Source organism: Pelodiscus sinensis, chromosome 21 (genome assembly GCF_052426305.1).
Source record: "Pelodiscus sinensis isolate ZL-2025 chromosome 21, ASM5242630v1, whole genome shotgun sequence".
NCBI classification, from domain to species: Eukaryota; Metazoa; Chordata; order Testudines; family Trionychidae; genus Pelodiscus; species Pelodiscus sinensis.
In genome coordinates, this window is record NC_143072.1 from 9,766,500 (window position 1) to 9,782,124 (window position 15,625).

At 50.4% G+C, this 15,625-nt stretch overlaps 1 protein-coding gene across 1 annotated transcript; it reads left to right on the plus strand.

Moving 5' to 3' along the window:
* Nucleotides 1–5,479: 5,479 nt before the first annotated feature.
* On the plus strand, nucleotides 5,480–7,583 carry LOC102443642 (C-C motif chemokine 4). The gene is made up of 3 exons (XM_006115869.5): nucleotides 5,480–5,567; nucleotides 5,957–6,071; nucleotides 7,135–7,583. The coding sequence occupies exons 1-3, from the start codon at nucleotides 5,495–5,497 to the stop codon at nucleotides 7,220–7,222; spliced, it is 276 nt and encodes a 91-aa protein (XP_006115931.1). The 5' UTR covers nucleotides 5,480–5,494; the 3' UTR covers nucleotides 7,223–7,583.
* Nucleotides 7,584–15,625: the final 8,042 nt, after the last annotated feature.

A 15,625-nucleotide genomic window follows, 5' to 3' on the forward strand; every position in this document is an offset into this window, starting at 1 on the left:
GTAGAGGTGATTAGCTGGATTGAGGACAAAATGGACGAATCCCCAGGGCCCTCTTTACACCCTGTGACAGACCGGACCGTGTCTGGGCACAGCTGAGAGCGTCCGCTCAGGGCGAATTGCTCAAATCCGGGGCTCCTTACAGTCCCCAGACTACAGACACAGACATTATACAATCACATGACTAGCGTACATAAGATTAGCAGACAGTGAGCTTCTATTCAACACCTCACATGGCCCCTTTTATACCATTTTTGGGGCCAACACCCCCCATGGGTGCAGCAGTGATCTGGCTGCTCCCCACAAAATCCAGTAACGTGACAGACCCTTACTCATTGGTCTCCTTGCGAGAAAGTCTGTCCCAAGATGGAGCTGCTCATATGAGCAAGTCACCTGTCCAGGCAGGACTCAGTCCTTTTTAGGCAGCAGCCATCGCCTCATCCTGGTCCGAACACTGACAGCAAAGCTCATCAGATGCGATTGGCCTCGCTTTAGGTGCACTGTCAGTCAAGTGGCCCATTCAGTGGGCTCGCTCCCCTTTCACAAGCCTTCGGCTGCTATCTGCCAAAAGCAAACATGTGAAACACAAGACCAGAGCCAATACTCGGAACTTCAAATACATAAATCACACCTGCAGCATAAATAGAATCAGTGAGTCACAAGCTTTCAATAGACACCTCGCTTGGACCTCTTTGTGCAAGATTTAGTGCTAACATAGAACAGTGGGTGCAACAGTGATCTGTACGTTCATCTCACAATCCAATGTCACACTGGTGGAATTCCATTGGGCTGAGCCGAGCACTTCCTATGACATATATTTAAACTTTTTTCTAAAAGCAAAGGAAAAGATGCAGTGGCTTCTCTAAAACACCCAGGGGTGGTGGTCTCCGGAACCCCCAGTAACCTCTAGGCTAGTGTTTGGGAAACTGCTTCCAATGTGGAAACCTGGGCTTGATCTCCACTTGGCCTGATATGGAGACTTGAATTTGGGTCTCCTATACCCTATATAGTGCCAAGTCTCTGGACAGCACCTCCTCCCCCGTCTCTCCGTTTTAGCATCTGGCCCAAAGAATCAGAATGTGGCATATGAACACAGGTCTGTGCCTATCTCTGAGTCTGGGGTAAGCTGCATCATCTGTAATACTTGCTCCATTCTCATACCATGGAAGCGCCAAGCTGGGGACCATCTATTTTGAGCCGTGCTTGTGGTCAGACTGACTATAAACGTCGTGATCATTTCCTATCCTATCTTGGCGGGGGCATCCTGTCACCCTTGCGGGTGAGAGGACAGAATGGAATGGGGAGTCTTACGGCGCAAGAGCTCAGAGCTGTGAACAAACCGTTTCCTGAGCCTTTTCTGGCTCTTCGCATCTCTGCTCTCAGCATGACAGCAACATGAGAGCAGCTGCCCACTGTGCTGGAAATTCCACCCTCTCCTTGCACTCAAGTTCCACCCCACCCTCAGAGCCTCTCTAAAGAAATCCCCTGGGTTCAAAATACTATTGTGGCACCTAAAAAGAAATATTGCACTGAAGTTCCTGCTTTTTTTTAAATTATATGTTGAACCTCTCTAGTCCGGCACCCTCGGAACCTGACCGGTGCCGAACCAGAGAGTGTGCCGACCATGGGAGGTTGGTGTTGTCTAGCAGCATCACCAGCACTTCCCCCACTTGCAGGGCTCTTAGAAGACAATGTGGGGTAAATTAGAGCTAAATAACAGCCCAGACCACTGAGAGCCAGGACTGGGGTCTGTAAACAAACTTTATGGGTCTATGGGAAACTTGGCCATCCCCATGATAAGCAGACATCCGGCGAACTCAGTTCATGCTGGACCACGAGTGTTGCTGGACCAGAGAGTGCCGGATTAGGGAGGTTCAACTTGTATCACTCATCTAAAACCATTGTAAGCTTATGTCTCACTATGGGATACCCACCACTGGGACTTGTGGGCAGAGACGTCAGAGGGGTTGGATGAAATCTTCAATATCTTCATCAACGATTTAGATGATGGCATAGAGAGTATGATTATTAAGTTTTCAGGTGATCCCAAGCTGAGAGGGGTTGCAAGTGCTTTGGACAATAGGGTCAAAATTCAAAATGATCTGGACAAACTAGAGAAATGGTCTGCGCTAAACAGGATGAAGTTTAATAAGGACACGTGCAAAGTGCTCCACTTAGGAAGGAACAATTAGTTTCACACACAGAGAATGGGAAGTGACTGTCTAGGAAGGAGTATGGCAGAAAGGGATCGAGGGGTCATAGTGGATCACAAGTTAAACATGATTCAACAGTGTGATTCTGTTGCAAAAAAAGCCAACATGACTTTGGGTTCTATGAACAGGAATGTTGTGAGCAAGATGTGAGGAGTCATTCTTCTGCTCTACTCTGCGCTGATCTGTCCCGTTCAGGGCACCACATTTCAAGACAGATGTGGAGAAATTGGAGAAGGTCTGGAGAAGAGCAACAAGGATGATGAAAGGTCTAGAGAACATGACCTGTGAGGGAAGACTGAAACAATTGGGCTTGTTTAGTTTGGAAAAGAGAAGACTGAGAGGGGACATGAGAGCAGTTTTCAAGCATCTAAAAGGGTGTTACAAGGAAGAGGGAGGAAAATAGTTCTCCTTGGCCTCTGAGGACAGGACAAGAAGCAATGGGCTTAAACTGCAGCAAGGGAGGTTTAGGTTGGACAGTAGGAAAAATTTCCTGTCAGGGTGGTGAAACACTGGAATAAATTGCCTAGGGGGGTTGTGGAATCTCCATCTCTGGAGATATTTAAGAGCCAGTTGGATAGACATCTATCAGGGATGATCTAGAAAGTGCTTGGTGCTCTTGCCGCGAAGGCAGGGGGCTGGATTTGATGACCTCTCGAGGTCCCTTCCAGTTCTAGTCTATTCTGGAGTGGGTGCCTGAAGCAAGGTATAGCAATATTGTTTCACAAATATTCACTTTACAAACTCTACGTGTAAATAAAGCTGAAGACAGTAGATTGTGGCAGGCAAAGGCTGCGATCTGTCTATATCCCCTAATTAACACACGTGACCCCGTAAAGGTGAGCCATGTTTTTAAAACAGTTTTAAAAACAAATGAATATCCCATAGACTCATTCATCCTGGCAGGGGTGTCAATGAATCACTGGAGCCTTTTTTAAACAAGTCAGCCTAGCCCTTGTGTGTACAGTCACATGCTGGAGCCATTTACAAACCCGCCTGGGAGAAGAGGTGTTACAAGATGTCCGGGGGCAGCAGAGCCCTAGCAGGGAGGTTTTTCCCTTTTTCCCTCTGCCCGTTGCACACATTCGTGAGTTGCACATATTTCTGGGAATCAGTTGGACTCTTTCTCAATAATGAAACCAGCTCCATCACAATGCTACCAGTTTCCCCTCCTGAGACAAGCTGGACATGTGAAAGATGGAGACTGAACTCCTCCTCCCGAATGAGGAAGGTTTTCAGCACTGTGCACAGAAAAACATTGATCCTTCTTCCAAGTGCACGACATGCCGGAGATAGCCCAGTGCACCCCATGAGAGACACTACAAGCTTTTATTTGGGGCAGGATCATTTCCTACTCAATGGCAGACAGAGGGCTAGTCAGGCGTGGCTACTGGCATTAACCAAACAACATAAAGCTCAGGATTAAAATGAGCAAACCTCTGCCAAGCAAATCTGAAAACATGCATCAGTCTTCAGTCTGGAGTCAATGCAGGGACCCCACACAAGCTGGATGTGACTTTGAGACTCAGAGCTGCACCCGGGGAGTCGGGGGGCCCCGCAGGGAAAATTCTCACATGCAAAGGGATGGGAAAGTGTCCCTCAGATCAGAAGGCTGGGCCATGCTGATAACAAGATCCGGCAGGAAAACCAGGTGTCATTACAATGATGCCCTTCCCAGCATCCTTCTCCTTCTGAATTCCCTCCCACGCCATAGTCCTCCCTTTTATTTTAGAAAATCAGAACATAAGCATGGCCAGATGGGTCAGACCAAAGGTCCGTCTAGCCCAGTGTCCTGTCAGCCCACAGTGGCCGATGCCAAGTACCCTGGAGGGAGTGAACAGAACAGAGAATCATCAAGTGATCCCTCCCCTGTCTGCTGACACACAGAGGCCAGGGACACCACCCTTGCCCAGCCTGGTTAACAGCCGTCGATGGACCTAACCTCCATGAATGTATCTAGTTGTTTTTGAATCCTGTTAAAGTCCTGGTCTTCACAACATCCTCTGGCAAGGAGTTCCACAGGTTGACTGTGTGTTGTGTGAAGAAATACTGCCTTTTATTTGTTTTAAATCTCCTACCTATTAATTTCAATTGTAATTAAGTTATTGTGTTATGGGAACAAGTAAATAATTTTTCCTTATTTACTTTCTCCACACCACTCGTGATTTTATAGACCTCTATCATATCCCCCCTTCATCTCCTCTTTTCCAAGATAAAAAGTCCCATCATGTTAACTTCTTCTCACATGGCAGCTGTTCCAAATCCCTAATCATTTTTTGTGCCTTTTTTAGAACTTTTTCTAGTGCCAAGATATCTTTTTTGAGATAAGGTAACCACATCTTCAAGCAGCATTCGGGATGTGGCTGGATACATAGAGTGGCAATAAGGTATTCTCTGCCTTCTTCTCTGTCCCTTTTTAATGGTTCCCACCGTGCTGTTTGCTTGTTGGACTGCCGCTGCACACTGAATGGATGCTTTCCGAGAACAATCCACAATGGCTCCAGTTGTTCTCTCTTGAGCGGGAACGGCTAATTTAGTCCCCATCACATTTTGTACGTAGAGTTGGGATTGTGTTTTCCAATGCGCGTCACTTTGCATTATCAACATTAAAATTCATCTGCTATTTTGTTGCCCAGTCAGCTAGTTTTGTGAGATCCCTTTGAAGCTCTTCACAGTCTGCTTTGGACTTCACTAGCTTGAGCAGTTTTGTATCCTCTGCAAATTTTGCTTCCTCCTTGTTAGCCCCTTTCTGCAGATCATCTCTGAACGTGTTGACTAGGATTTGGGTAGTGTCCTTTCACATCGTTTGGGAGCCGTCTAGGAATATTCACTGTGCTCGGGACTTGGGGATGAGCGGGCATGCTGTGGATGGGCATGCTCAGTGGGCCTGTGGGTCTCTTCGTGTCCTTGTTGTGAAAGGAGCGGAGGGCCCTGGGATGTGTTCTGAGGAGCGGATGCAGAAGGACCTGGTGTAAACATTGCAATAGGGCATGAAACAACTGTGGTCACGGCAGCCCTTCCTCTTCGGGTACTGGTGAAGTAACCAAGCTGCACACAGGGCGTTATTATGACTCAGGATTTCAGCCCTTTGCTGCTACTCAGTTTTTCCTACTGTCAGCACACCCTGACATCAGCTGCCCGCTGGGCTGGAAATTCCTCTGCGATCACCCCTGAGCGCCTATAAAAGGCAGACTGCCCTAGCATTCGGCATCACTCAGCACAGGCTTCAAGGGTCCCTGCTCTGCTTCTGCTCCTGCTCCTGACGCTCACCCTCACCCGACAGCGACATGAAGGTCTCCGTGGCTGCCCTCGCCGTCCTGCTCATCGCGGCCTTCTGCTCCCAGGCCTCCTCCGCCCCAAGTGAGTCCAGCCTCTCCCCTCTCTCCCAGCGTTTCCCTCCAGGAGAAATGTCCTGGCCATGAGATGGCTCTTTCTTAGGGACCTTTCCCACACGAGACCAGGCGCCAGCAGGGTCTCGGTGGCCTGGGCAGGGCGAGGAGCTCTCTTCAGGGCAGGGGTGGGGTCGGCCCAGCAGGGTGACTAAAAGCTGGTGTGAACTTTCAGGCCTGTGTGTGTCCAGGGATGAGGGAAGGAAACTTTGAAGGAAAAATCTCCCCCATTTCCCGTCTTCCTTCACCCTCCCTCGACCCAACCCCCTACCGCTGGCAGTCTTCCCCTCGGGCTGTGGGAGGGGCTTTTTGCTGCACATCGCTCGGCACATGCTCATGTTTGCTGTCTCCATTTCTCAGTTGGCTCCGACCCCCCGACTGCCTGCTGCTTTACCTACGCCTCTCGGAAGATCCCGCGCACCTTGGTGGAGGATTATTATGATACCAACAGCATGTGCTCCCAGCCTGCCATTGTGTAAGTGCAAACTGCATCCCCAAGACAGAGATTTTTTTTGTCCCATCCCCCTCCCTCCCCCCCAGCGACTGGCCTGGAAGATTTCTTACAACCCACTGAATGTAGGCTCCATGAAGAAGATACTTGGCCCGTCCATGCAGGAGGCCACACTCAACGATCAGACAGCTGTGCTGACCTCCAGACTCTTTGCTCAGGTCCTCAGCTGCTATAAGTCAGCTCAGCTGTGTGGTCGGCTGGAGCTGGCTTGTGGCCTATGATCTAAAAGTCTATTTGCCGGATACCTCACTTGGGGTACGTCTAGACGACAGGCTTTTGTCGACAGAAGTTTTGTCGACAGATACTGTCGACAAAACTTCTGTCGACAAAGAGCGTCTACACTACATTGAGTTCTGTCGACAAAGCAAGCTGCTTTGTCGACATGGTAGTGTAGACGCAAAGGACAGTTGACATGCAATAACACCTTCTGTCGACAGAAACTCTGTCGACAGAAGGCGTTATGCCTCGTAAAATGAGGTTTACCAGCGTCGACAAAACTGCTGAGTTCTGTCGACGTTATGTCGACAGAACTCAGCGGTAGTGTACACGCAGATATAGTTTTGTCGACAAAAGTCCACTTTTGTCGACAAAACTCTGTAGTCTAGACACACCCTAGGAGTCTCTCAGTCTCTGCAAAGCAAGGACCTAGCCAGACACAGAGACAGGAAGGGAACCCCAGATAGGCCCTTGGTGAAGCGGACAGACTAGATGTGTGATTTCTACGGTAGCCATTATTATTATTCATAAATAAATGTTTGACGTGTAGCTCAAGTCAGGTAGCATGAGGCTCGGCACTGCGGACGTCTCACTGTCAGAAGTGATGGAGACACTCAGAGTACGGGCGGATGGACGGGGGGCTCCTACGGCCTTTGGGGGAAAATCACTGCAGTGTTTTGAAAATCTCCCCTAATGCCGAGGATCTGGCTGGGGCTGAGGCTGGAGAGAGGAGAGGCTTGGAGTGGGGACAAGTGGTCACTCCACACGCACCAGTCCCCTTGTGCTAACCCAAATGTTTTACATCCTGCAGCTTCATCACAAAGAAGGGCCGGGAGATCTGTGCCAACCCCCAGGCGGACTGGGTCCAGGAGTATGTGGCTTACTTGGATCAGAACTGAGCGGAGCAGAGGACAGACCAGGGACCGAGCCTCACCCGGCAACGAAAGTGGGAACGTCCCAAGGCAGCTTCCTGCCGGTGCCACTTGCTGACTTAACGAAACAAACTCTGAATGTATTTATTATTATTTCAAGCTATTTAAGATATTTAATTTGTACTTAAGCTGAGCTACACAGTGTACTGTGCGTTTGGGGGCAGGTCGTGTGACCTGGCTCCATTCACAGCTCAGGGGTGACCATTATTTAATATATTGCATATTGAACACAACGGTTCCTGTAATGCTGAGTGATGTGATTGGATGCACTGTTCAATGTAGATGGTGAAGAATAAATATTTTTATAAGACTGTCCCGGGTTTACCTATTTGTGCGTTTGGCTCCTCTGGGGGACAGGCAGATCTTACTGTTAACAAAGAAGTAGCTTTGTCATTTATCAGTTAGCTTGCCCATGTGGGATAAGAAAACAACAAGTGTGACCCCCTTTTTCCTCCCCGGGTTCCTCGGGAGCAGGTCACACTCACAAGTAGGCCTGGGCACCAGATGGTTTTAACATGAAAGGAGATCCTGAGCACCCCAGGGGTGATGTTGTTTAGTTGGGGATTCCCCTCCCCACCCCCTTGCTGCAGTTCCTGGCTCATAAAGAATATACAGTGGTGGTGCCTCCACCTGGCTGGCCCTGTACACACTTTATGGTGTGCCTTGGGAGCCTCCAAGAATAAACTTATTCCAGTAACAATCTGGATCTAACTCCAAAACAACAATTGTAAATAATAGACATCGAACTGATGACATTAAAATGAACACAACTTTACTGAACAACTTAAAGAAACAGTGAATAAAATCAATTAACAAAGTACGCAGAAGTAATAGGAACTTATCTAGCTGGCATTTGCACTGCTGCCAACTGTCCCACCCCAGAGCGTGCCCTCCTCTGGACTCAGAGGCCCAGACACTTGCTTGCTTGGGCGCTCTTGAAGATCTGCAGCTGGAGTGGAGGTTCTCTGTAGGTTCTGTGTGCGAGTCCAAGCTGTGCAGCCAGCTGCAAACTCCCTCTGCCACTGGAGCAGGCTCCACCAAATGCCAGCAGCTCTGGTTCCCTGGGTTGGACACTCTGCCTCTCTTTGGACTCAGAGTTAGTCTATATCTCTGAGGTCTGTCCCAGGCAGCACTTTCCCAAAGAGCCCAGTTACTTACAGCCTCCTCCCGTGGTTGGTTGTTGTTGTGACGACGCGTTGGGGGTCCCCCGCCTCCTGCACCCCCGGAATGGCACGAACAGACTCCCCCAGCCAGTAGAATAGAGGTGGTTTATTGCTTCTCCAGGATACAGCACAGCACAGATGTCATCAGGTTACAGGGCAGGCCTAGGATGCCTCAGCCCCCCTTGATATGGGGGGGGTCTTGGCTTCTAACCCCCCCAGCCTGTTGCTGAGGCTGCTTCCTCCATCCTCCCAGACAGAAACTAAACTAACTCTCCTCCAGCCCTGCCCCCCAGCCAGGGAAGCATCCACCTTCCTTTGTTCCTCTCCATGGGGGTTAGCTGGTCGGACTGGTTGAGAGATCCCTTTGCATAATGACTCATCACCTGTCTTGCTCGGTGGTGCTACAGACAGTGGCCAGTGAGTTAGCAAGTTCCCCCCACTACGTCACAGTTGCGTGTCCTTCTGAGCCACAGGCACAGCCAGAATCTCTCCCCTCCAGGGCAATCAGCTGCGCAGAAGCAGCCTGCTAGACCCAAGTCCCAACAGCTCTCAGTCCCAGTGTGTACCTGTAACATAACAGCTCCTGGACTGGATAAGGCTCCTCCACAACAGCCTGGCTCCTCTGTCCCAAAATGGAGAGCCCCCAGACTGCTGAGACCCTCTCTCAATATGGCTGGACAAGTCTTCTCTTCCTGGTTTCCTCAAGGGCTCATGGGAGTTGTAGTCCCTAGGGCTAGATTGCAGCACACAGGATCCTTCCAGAAAATTCAGAGGCACCTTTAGTAAGGGGACTACACAAGCAATTGACAATACACACCTGAGCTTACCCAGGCTGAGGCAAAGAGCGGCCGGGGGCAGGGAATGTGAGACGGGCAAGCAGTCGAGCAGTTGAGGATCATTAATTTAGCACCATCCCGCGGAGCTGGGACTGGAACGGCAGCAGGCGAGACACCCCGGTGACTGGGAAATGCCTTTTGCTGCCCTCCTGGAAATCTACAAATCTGGCCCCATTTTAGCTTGTGCCAAGCTGTGATTCCCACCTGCTCAGGAGTGAGGGGACAGAGCGCGGCAGCGAAACCCTCTGAACAGGCTCTCTGGGCTGAGCATGCTCCAGGGCTGCAGAGGCAGAGCTGGGCTTTCTCTGCAACGGATCTGCACAGCTAATGGGGGGACACTGGGGCGCGGGCACTTAACACAAGAGCAGGGAGAGGCTGGCTCCTCCGTGCCCCCCCCTTCCCCTCTAGCAGCCAGAAAGGGAGGAGGACATGGGCAGTGGGTGAAGGAAGGGCTGGGAGAGGCAAGCTCCTAGCCCTGCCCCCTGCCCCGCCCCTTCTGCCCAGGCCTGCCCCCCCACAGGAGCCAAGCCTTCCCCGCCTGGAGCACTGTGGGGAGATGGAGCAGCCCCGTCCTCCCTGTCCTGGAGCACGGGGAGGGAGGGCACTCGGGAGCAGCAAGACTCCCCCCTGGGCGTGGCTGAGGCCAGGCGGGCAGTCTGGGCAGCAAGGCCTCCCCCACCCAGGACTGGGCAGGCCGCTTTGTACTAACGAGCCCTTTGGCCTAGCAAAGAAAGTAAATTAGAAATGAGGCACAAGCAGGGGCGGTGGGGACAAGAGGCAGGGGGAGGCGTTGCCTTCCCACACTGCCCAGCTGGCCCCGCCCACACTGCGCCCCCAGCCTCCGCACCCCATGCAGATGTGACATAGTGGGGGTACCTGGCTGGTTTCTATGCTGCTGGCTCTGGGGTAACCCCCACTGGCTGCCGTGGGTACCACGGCCCAGCAAAACAGGATGAGTCACTATGCAAAGGTACCTCTCAACCTGTCTGACCAGCCACCCCCCATGGAGAGGAACAAAGGAAGGTGGAATGCTGCCCTGGCTGGGGGGCAGGGCTGGAAGAGAGTTGGTTAGTTCCTGTCTGGAAAGCAGGGGAGAAGGAGCTGGGGAGGGGGGCTGGGACTCCCCCACCTCAAGGGGGCACTGAGGCCTCTTAGCCCCAGTTCCTGTAACCAGATTACATCTGTGCTGTGCTGTATCCTGGAGAAGCAATAAACTACCTCCATTCTACTGGCTGGGGGGGTCTGTTCGTGCCATTTCGGGGTGCAGGAGACGGGGACCCCAACATGTCGTCACAGCAGAACAGTGTCCCACCAAGCTAGGGCTGTGCTGCCAGCCCTCCCCATGGCCTGGGGAAAGCTGGGGCTGCACACCAACTGGCTGGGGGAGGAGGGGGAACTGGGGCCATGCACCTCGGGGGCTCCCGTGGGGGCCCTGAGTGATGGGGGCAGGGCCTCAGAGAGAAGGGGTGGGGCTGGGGGCTGGCCTACCCAACCCTAGGTTCACCCTCTGCCCATGGGTGACACGGAGGGTGATTGGCCCCTGGACCAAAGCCCAAGGGTATGTCAGGTTCCCCACAACTCTCTGCAAACCAAGCATGGACCCCTCACTGCAAGAAATGCTTCAGCCAGACACGCTGGGGACAACACCAGGGCACTGGGGAATCGCACGGCCGGTGTTACCTGGCGGAACACACTAGGTCACATGACTGGCCCCCCACCTGTAACTCTGTGCCCCACCCTCTATGTCTCCAAAGGATCTTCAGCCGCAAGGTCTTCGGGACCCAGGACTCTTCCAGACCTGCCACGAGAACAGTCCAGCGAGTTCAGACATTTGGGGCAAGACTGCATGGAAACTTTTTAAAGACACCATAATAGAGGCCCAACTTAAATGTATACCCCAAATTAAAAAACATAGTAAGAGACCTAAAAAAGAGTCACCGTGGCTTAACCACCATGTAAAAGAAGCAGTGAGGGACAAAAAGGTATCTTTTAAGAAGTGGAAGTCCAATCCTAGTGAGATAAATAGAAAGGAACAGAAACACTGTCAAATCAAGTGTAAACATGTAATAAGAAAAGCAAAAAAAGATTTTGAGGAACAGCTAGCCAAAAACTCAAAAAGCAATAGCAAAGTGTTTCTAAAGTACATTAGAAGCAGGAAGCCTGCTAAAAAACCAGTGGGTCCCCATGACGAACGAGATACAAAAGGGGCAATCAAGGATGATAAAGCCATTGCGGAGAAGCTAAATGATTTCTTTGCTTCAGTCTTCATGCTGAGGACATTAGGGAGATTCCCAAACCTGCACCGTCCTTTGTGGGTGATGAATCTGAGGAACTGTCTCGGATTGAAGTGTCATTAGAGGAGGTTTTGGAACAAATAGAAACGTTTAATGTTAACAAATCTCCGGGACCGGATGGCATTCATCCAGAGGTTCTAAAAGAACTCAAATGGGAAATTGCTGAGCTATTATCTGTGGTTTGTAACCTATCCTTTAAATCGGCTTCCGTACCTAATGACTGGAAGGTAGCCAACGTGACACCAATATTTAAAAAGGGCTGTAGAGGCGATCCTGGCAATTACAGATCGGTAAGTCTAACTTCAGTACCGGGGAAATTAGTCAAAACAATAGTAAAGAATAAAATTGTGAGGCACGTAGAAGAACATAATTTGTTGGACAAAAGTCAACATGGTTTCTGTAAAGGGAAATCCTGTTTTACTAATCTGTTAGAGTTCTTTGAAGGGGTTAACAAACATGATGTGGGCATACCAGTTTTATACAGGGGCAGTAAGATATTCTGGGTCTTAATTTCTATCCCTTTCTTAATAATTCCTAGCATCCTATTTGCCTTTTTGACTGCCATAGCACACTGTGTGGAAGTTTTCAGAGAACTATCCATGATAACTCCAAGATCTCTTTCCTGATTTGTCATAGCCAAATTAGCCCCCATGGGGTATGTCTACACTACAGCACTAATTCAGACTAACTTAATTTGAATTAGTTAATTCGAACTAAGATAATTCGAACTAGTGCATCTAGACCTAAAAACTAGTTCGAATTAGCGTTTTGCTAATTCGAACTAGCATGTCCACATAATAGAATCTTCCCATAATAGAAGAACTAGAGGACACCAAATGAAATTAATGGGTAGCAGGTTTAAAACTAATAAAAGAATGTTCTTCTTCACACAGCACGTAGTCAACCTGTGGAACTCCTTGCTGCAGGAGGCTGTGAAGGCTAGGACTATAACAGAGTTTAAAGAGAAGCTAGATAAGTTCATGGAGGTTAGGTCCATAAAAGGCTATTAGCCAAGGGATAGAAATGGTGTCCCTGGCCTCTTTTTGTCAGAGGCTGGAGAGGGATGGCACGAGTCAAATCACTTGATCATTGTCTTTGGTCCACCCCCTCTGGGGCACCTGGTGTTGGCCGCTGTCGGCAGACAGGCTATTGGGCTAGATGGACCTTTGGTCAGACCCAGTACGGCCGTTCTTATGTTCTTGTGACCTGCCCCATGCAGAAAATGCACCAAGGGGCATCCATGCAACACAACGGTCAGCGAGCGCCCCAGGTGGAGTAGCAGCACAGTGAGGGGTCCTGCCCAGAGCTCTGTGGGCCTCGAGACACTTACAGGGCAGGTTGTGACTTCTAGGAACCCTGGGGCAGCCGTGAGATGGGAGCTCTGCCCTGGTCAGCCCCTCACTTCCTCCATTTCCGCCCTCCCTCCTGCCGCATCACAGGCCAGTGCTCGCTGCACTTCCCTCCCCTCGCCTGCCGTGAAAGCACAGCACCTCCCCTTGTGCTAGGGGAGCAGAGCCCTGGGCTCAGAGCTGGGGGGATGTCAGGTTCTGCTTTGGCCCAGCTCCACTTCTCTTCCGGCCTGGCCTCCACCTGATAGGAACATGGAAGTGTCTGGGGCTGCCGGCCCCGTTCTCCATCCGTGCTGCCATCTCCTCCCAGCCTCTTCTGGGAGACTAGGAGACTCCTCCTGCCTCCGCGCCCTGCACCAGCACCCAGGAGGGAGGAGGAGGAAGGAGGCTGCCTGACTGCTGTGTGGAGGTGGGGAGGGGACAGAGAAGGGATGCCACCGATGCCGGGGGACAAGCAAAAGCGGGGGGAAGGGCCCACGGTAGCAGTGGGTGCTGAGTCATGTGAGTGTGATAAAGTACGTCAGAGTTCATTCCAAACAACTCATGTCTGCAATGTGGGTAGTCAGACCCAGTGGCCAGAGCTGGCATCAGAGGCAGAATTAGGAGCCAAGGGGGGAGTGAGGCTGAAGTAGGGTTGGGGCAAAGCCACTGGCCTAAAACTGCTGCTGGGTTTAAAGGCAGGCTGGCAATGCCTCTCAAGTCATGCACTTCGGCCAGTTCAGGTGTTTAGCTGGCCCCAGGCTCAGCTGCAGGCCCTGATTCCTGATGGTAACTAAGGAGGATGTTAAACAGCAGCTGCAAGTGATAAACAACTTCATAGCCAAGTGTTGGAAAAGAGCTGGCTGAGGAGATCTCTGGCCTGCTGGTGTTAATTTTTACTACATCTTGAAATACAGGCAACTGGAAAAGAGGTAATGTTATGCCTCTATTCACAAAGGGTGAGCAATGACCCAGATAACCACAGGCTATTTAGCCTGCATCAATCCTGCGTAAAATAATAGAAAAGTTAATATGGGCTTCAATGAGTAAAGAGTTAACAGATATTAGCACAGTTAATGCCAGCCACCCGGGTTTTATGGAGAATAGGTTTTATCAAACAAACTAATTCCATTCTTTGAGGAGACTCAACATTTTGATTGATAAAGTAACTGCCTAGATGTTCTATACTGAGGCTTTTGAGAGACATTAGATTGAGGACCACGCAACATTCTGATTACAAATTGCTACTCTACAATCTCCAGAAAGCTCTCAGTAAAGGGATTAAAATGTGGCTAACTGCCAAGCTGGTTTGTTTGGAGGACCAGGCAACTAAGGGCTCTTTAAGTTGGCAGAAAAGCAGAACAGACCTGTGGCTGGAAACTGAAGCCAAACAAAGTCAAATTCGGCACCCAGTGTTCAATGAGAATAATTAACTGCTGGCTCCAGCTCCCAAGGGTTAGGGCGGATTGCCCCTCTCATGACATTTTCACATCAAGGCCGGAGCTTCCTGCTAGAGAGGCTTTGGTCAAACAGCAGTTATAGGGGACAATTCGGGGTGCAGCAGAGGAGGTAATTGACCTTTCTAGACTTAAGCTCTAGGTAGCTCCCTTTAAGGCAGCAGGGTCGCTACCAACTGGGTCCCAAGTCACTTACGGGTATTTGCTTCCTCATAACTCCCCATACGTTGTAGTCAGACAAATTCCAGCCTTTTGGGGCAGGATCATAGAATCATAGAACCATAGGACTGGAAGAGACCTCAGAAGGTCATCAAGTCCAGTCCCCTGCTCTGGGCAGGACCAATTCCAACTAAATCCACCCAGCCAGGGCTTTGTCAAGCCGAGACTTAAACACCTCTAAGGATGGAGACTCCACTACTTCCCTAGGGAACCCAGCCCAGTGCTTCACCACCCTCCTAGGGAAATAGTTTTTCCTAATATCCAACCTAGATCTCCCCCACCACAACTTGAGACCATTGCTCCTTATTCTGCCATCTGCCACCACTGAGAACAGCCTCTCTCCATCCTCTTTGGATCCCCCCTTCAGGAAGTTGAAGGCTGCTCTCAAATCCCCCCTCACTCTTTTCTGCAGACTAAACAGACCCAACTCTCTCAGCCTCTCCTCATAAGTCATATGCTCCAGCCCCCGAATCATTTTGGTTGCCCTCTGCTGGACCCTCCAATGCGTCCACATCCTTTTTGTAGTGGGGGGCCCAGAACTGGACACAATACTCCAGATGCGGCCTCACTAAAGCCGAATAAAGGGGAATAATGACATCTCTGGATCTGCTGGCAATGCTCCTCCTAATGCAACCTAATATGCCATTAGCCTTCTTGGCTACAAGGGCACACTGTTGACTCATATCCAGCTTCTCATCCACTGTAACCCCCAGGTCCTTGTCTGCAGAACTACTACTTAACTAGTCGGTCCCCAGCCTGTACCAATGCTTGGGATTCTTCCATCCCAAGGGCAGGACTCTGCACTTGTCCTTGTTGAACCTCATCAGATTTCTTGTGGCCCAATCCTCCACTTTGTCTAAATTGGATCTCCATAGGGACCATGTGTACATGTGATCAAATTGCATCAGTTCAAAACAAGATTCAGGGCTGCATCTAATACCAAAAATGTAGCAGCTGCAGGATTATGCATCATCCTCTTACCTCCATGACCAATCTATGAGGCATTCAAACTCCTGACCTGCTTCCTAGCAAAGTCATGTTTATGATTTCTAGGAAATCCCATTGCAACACAG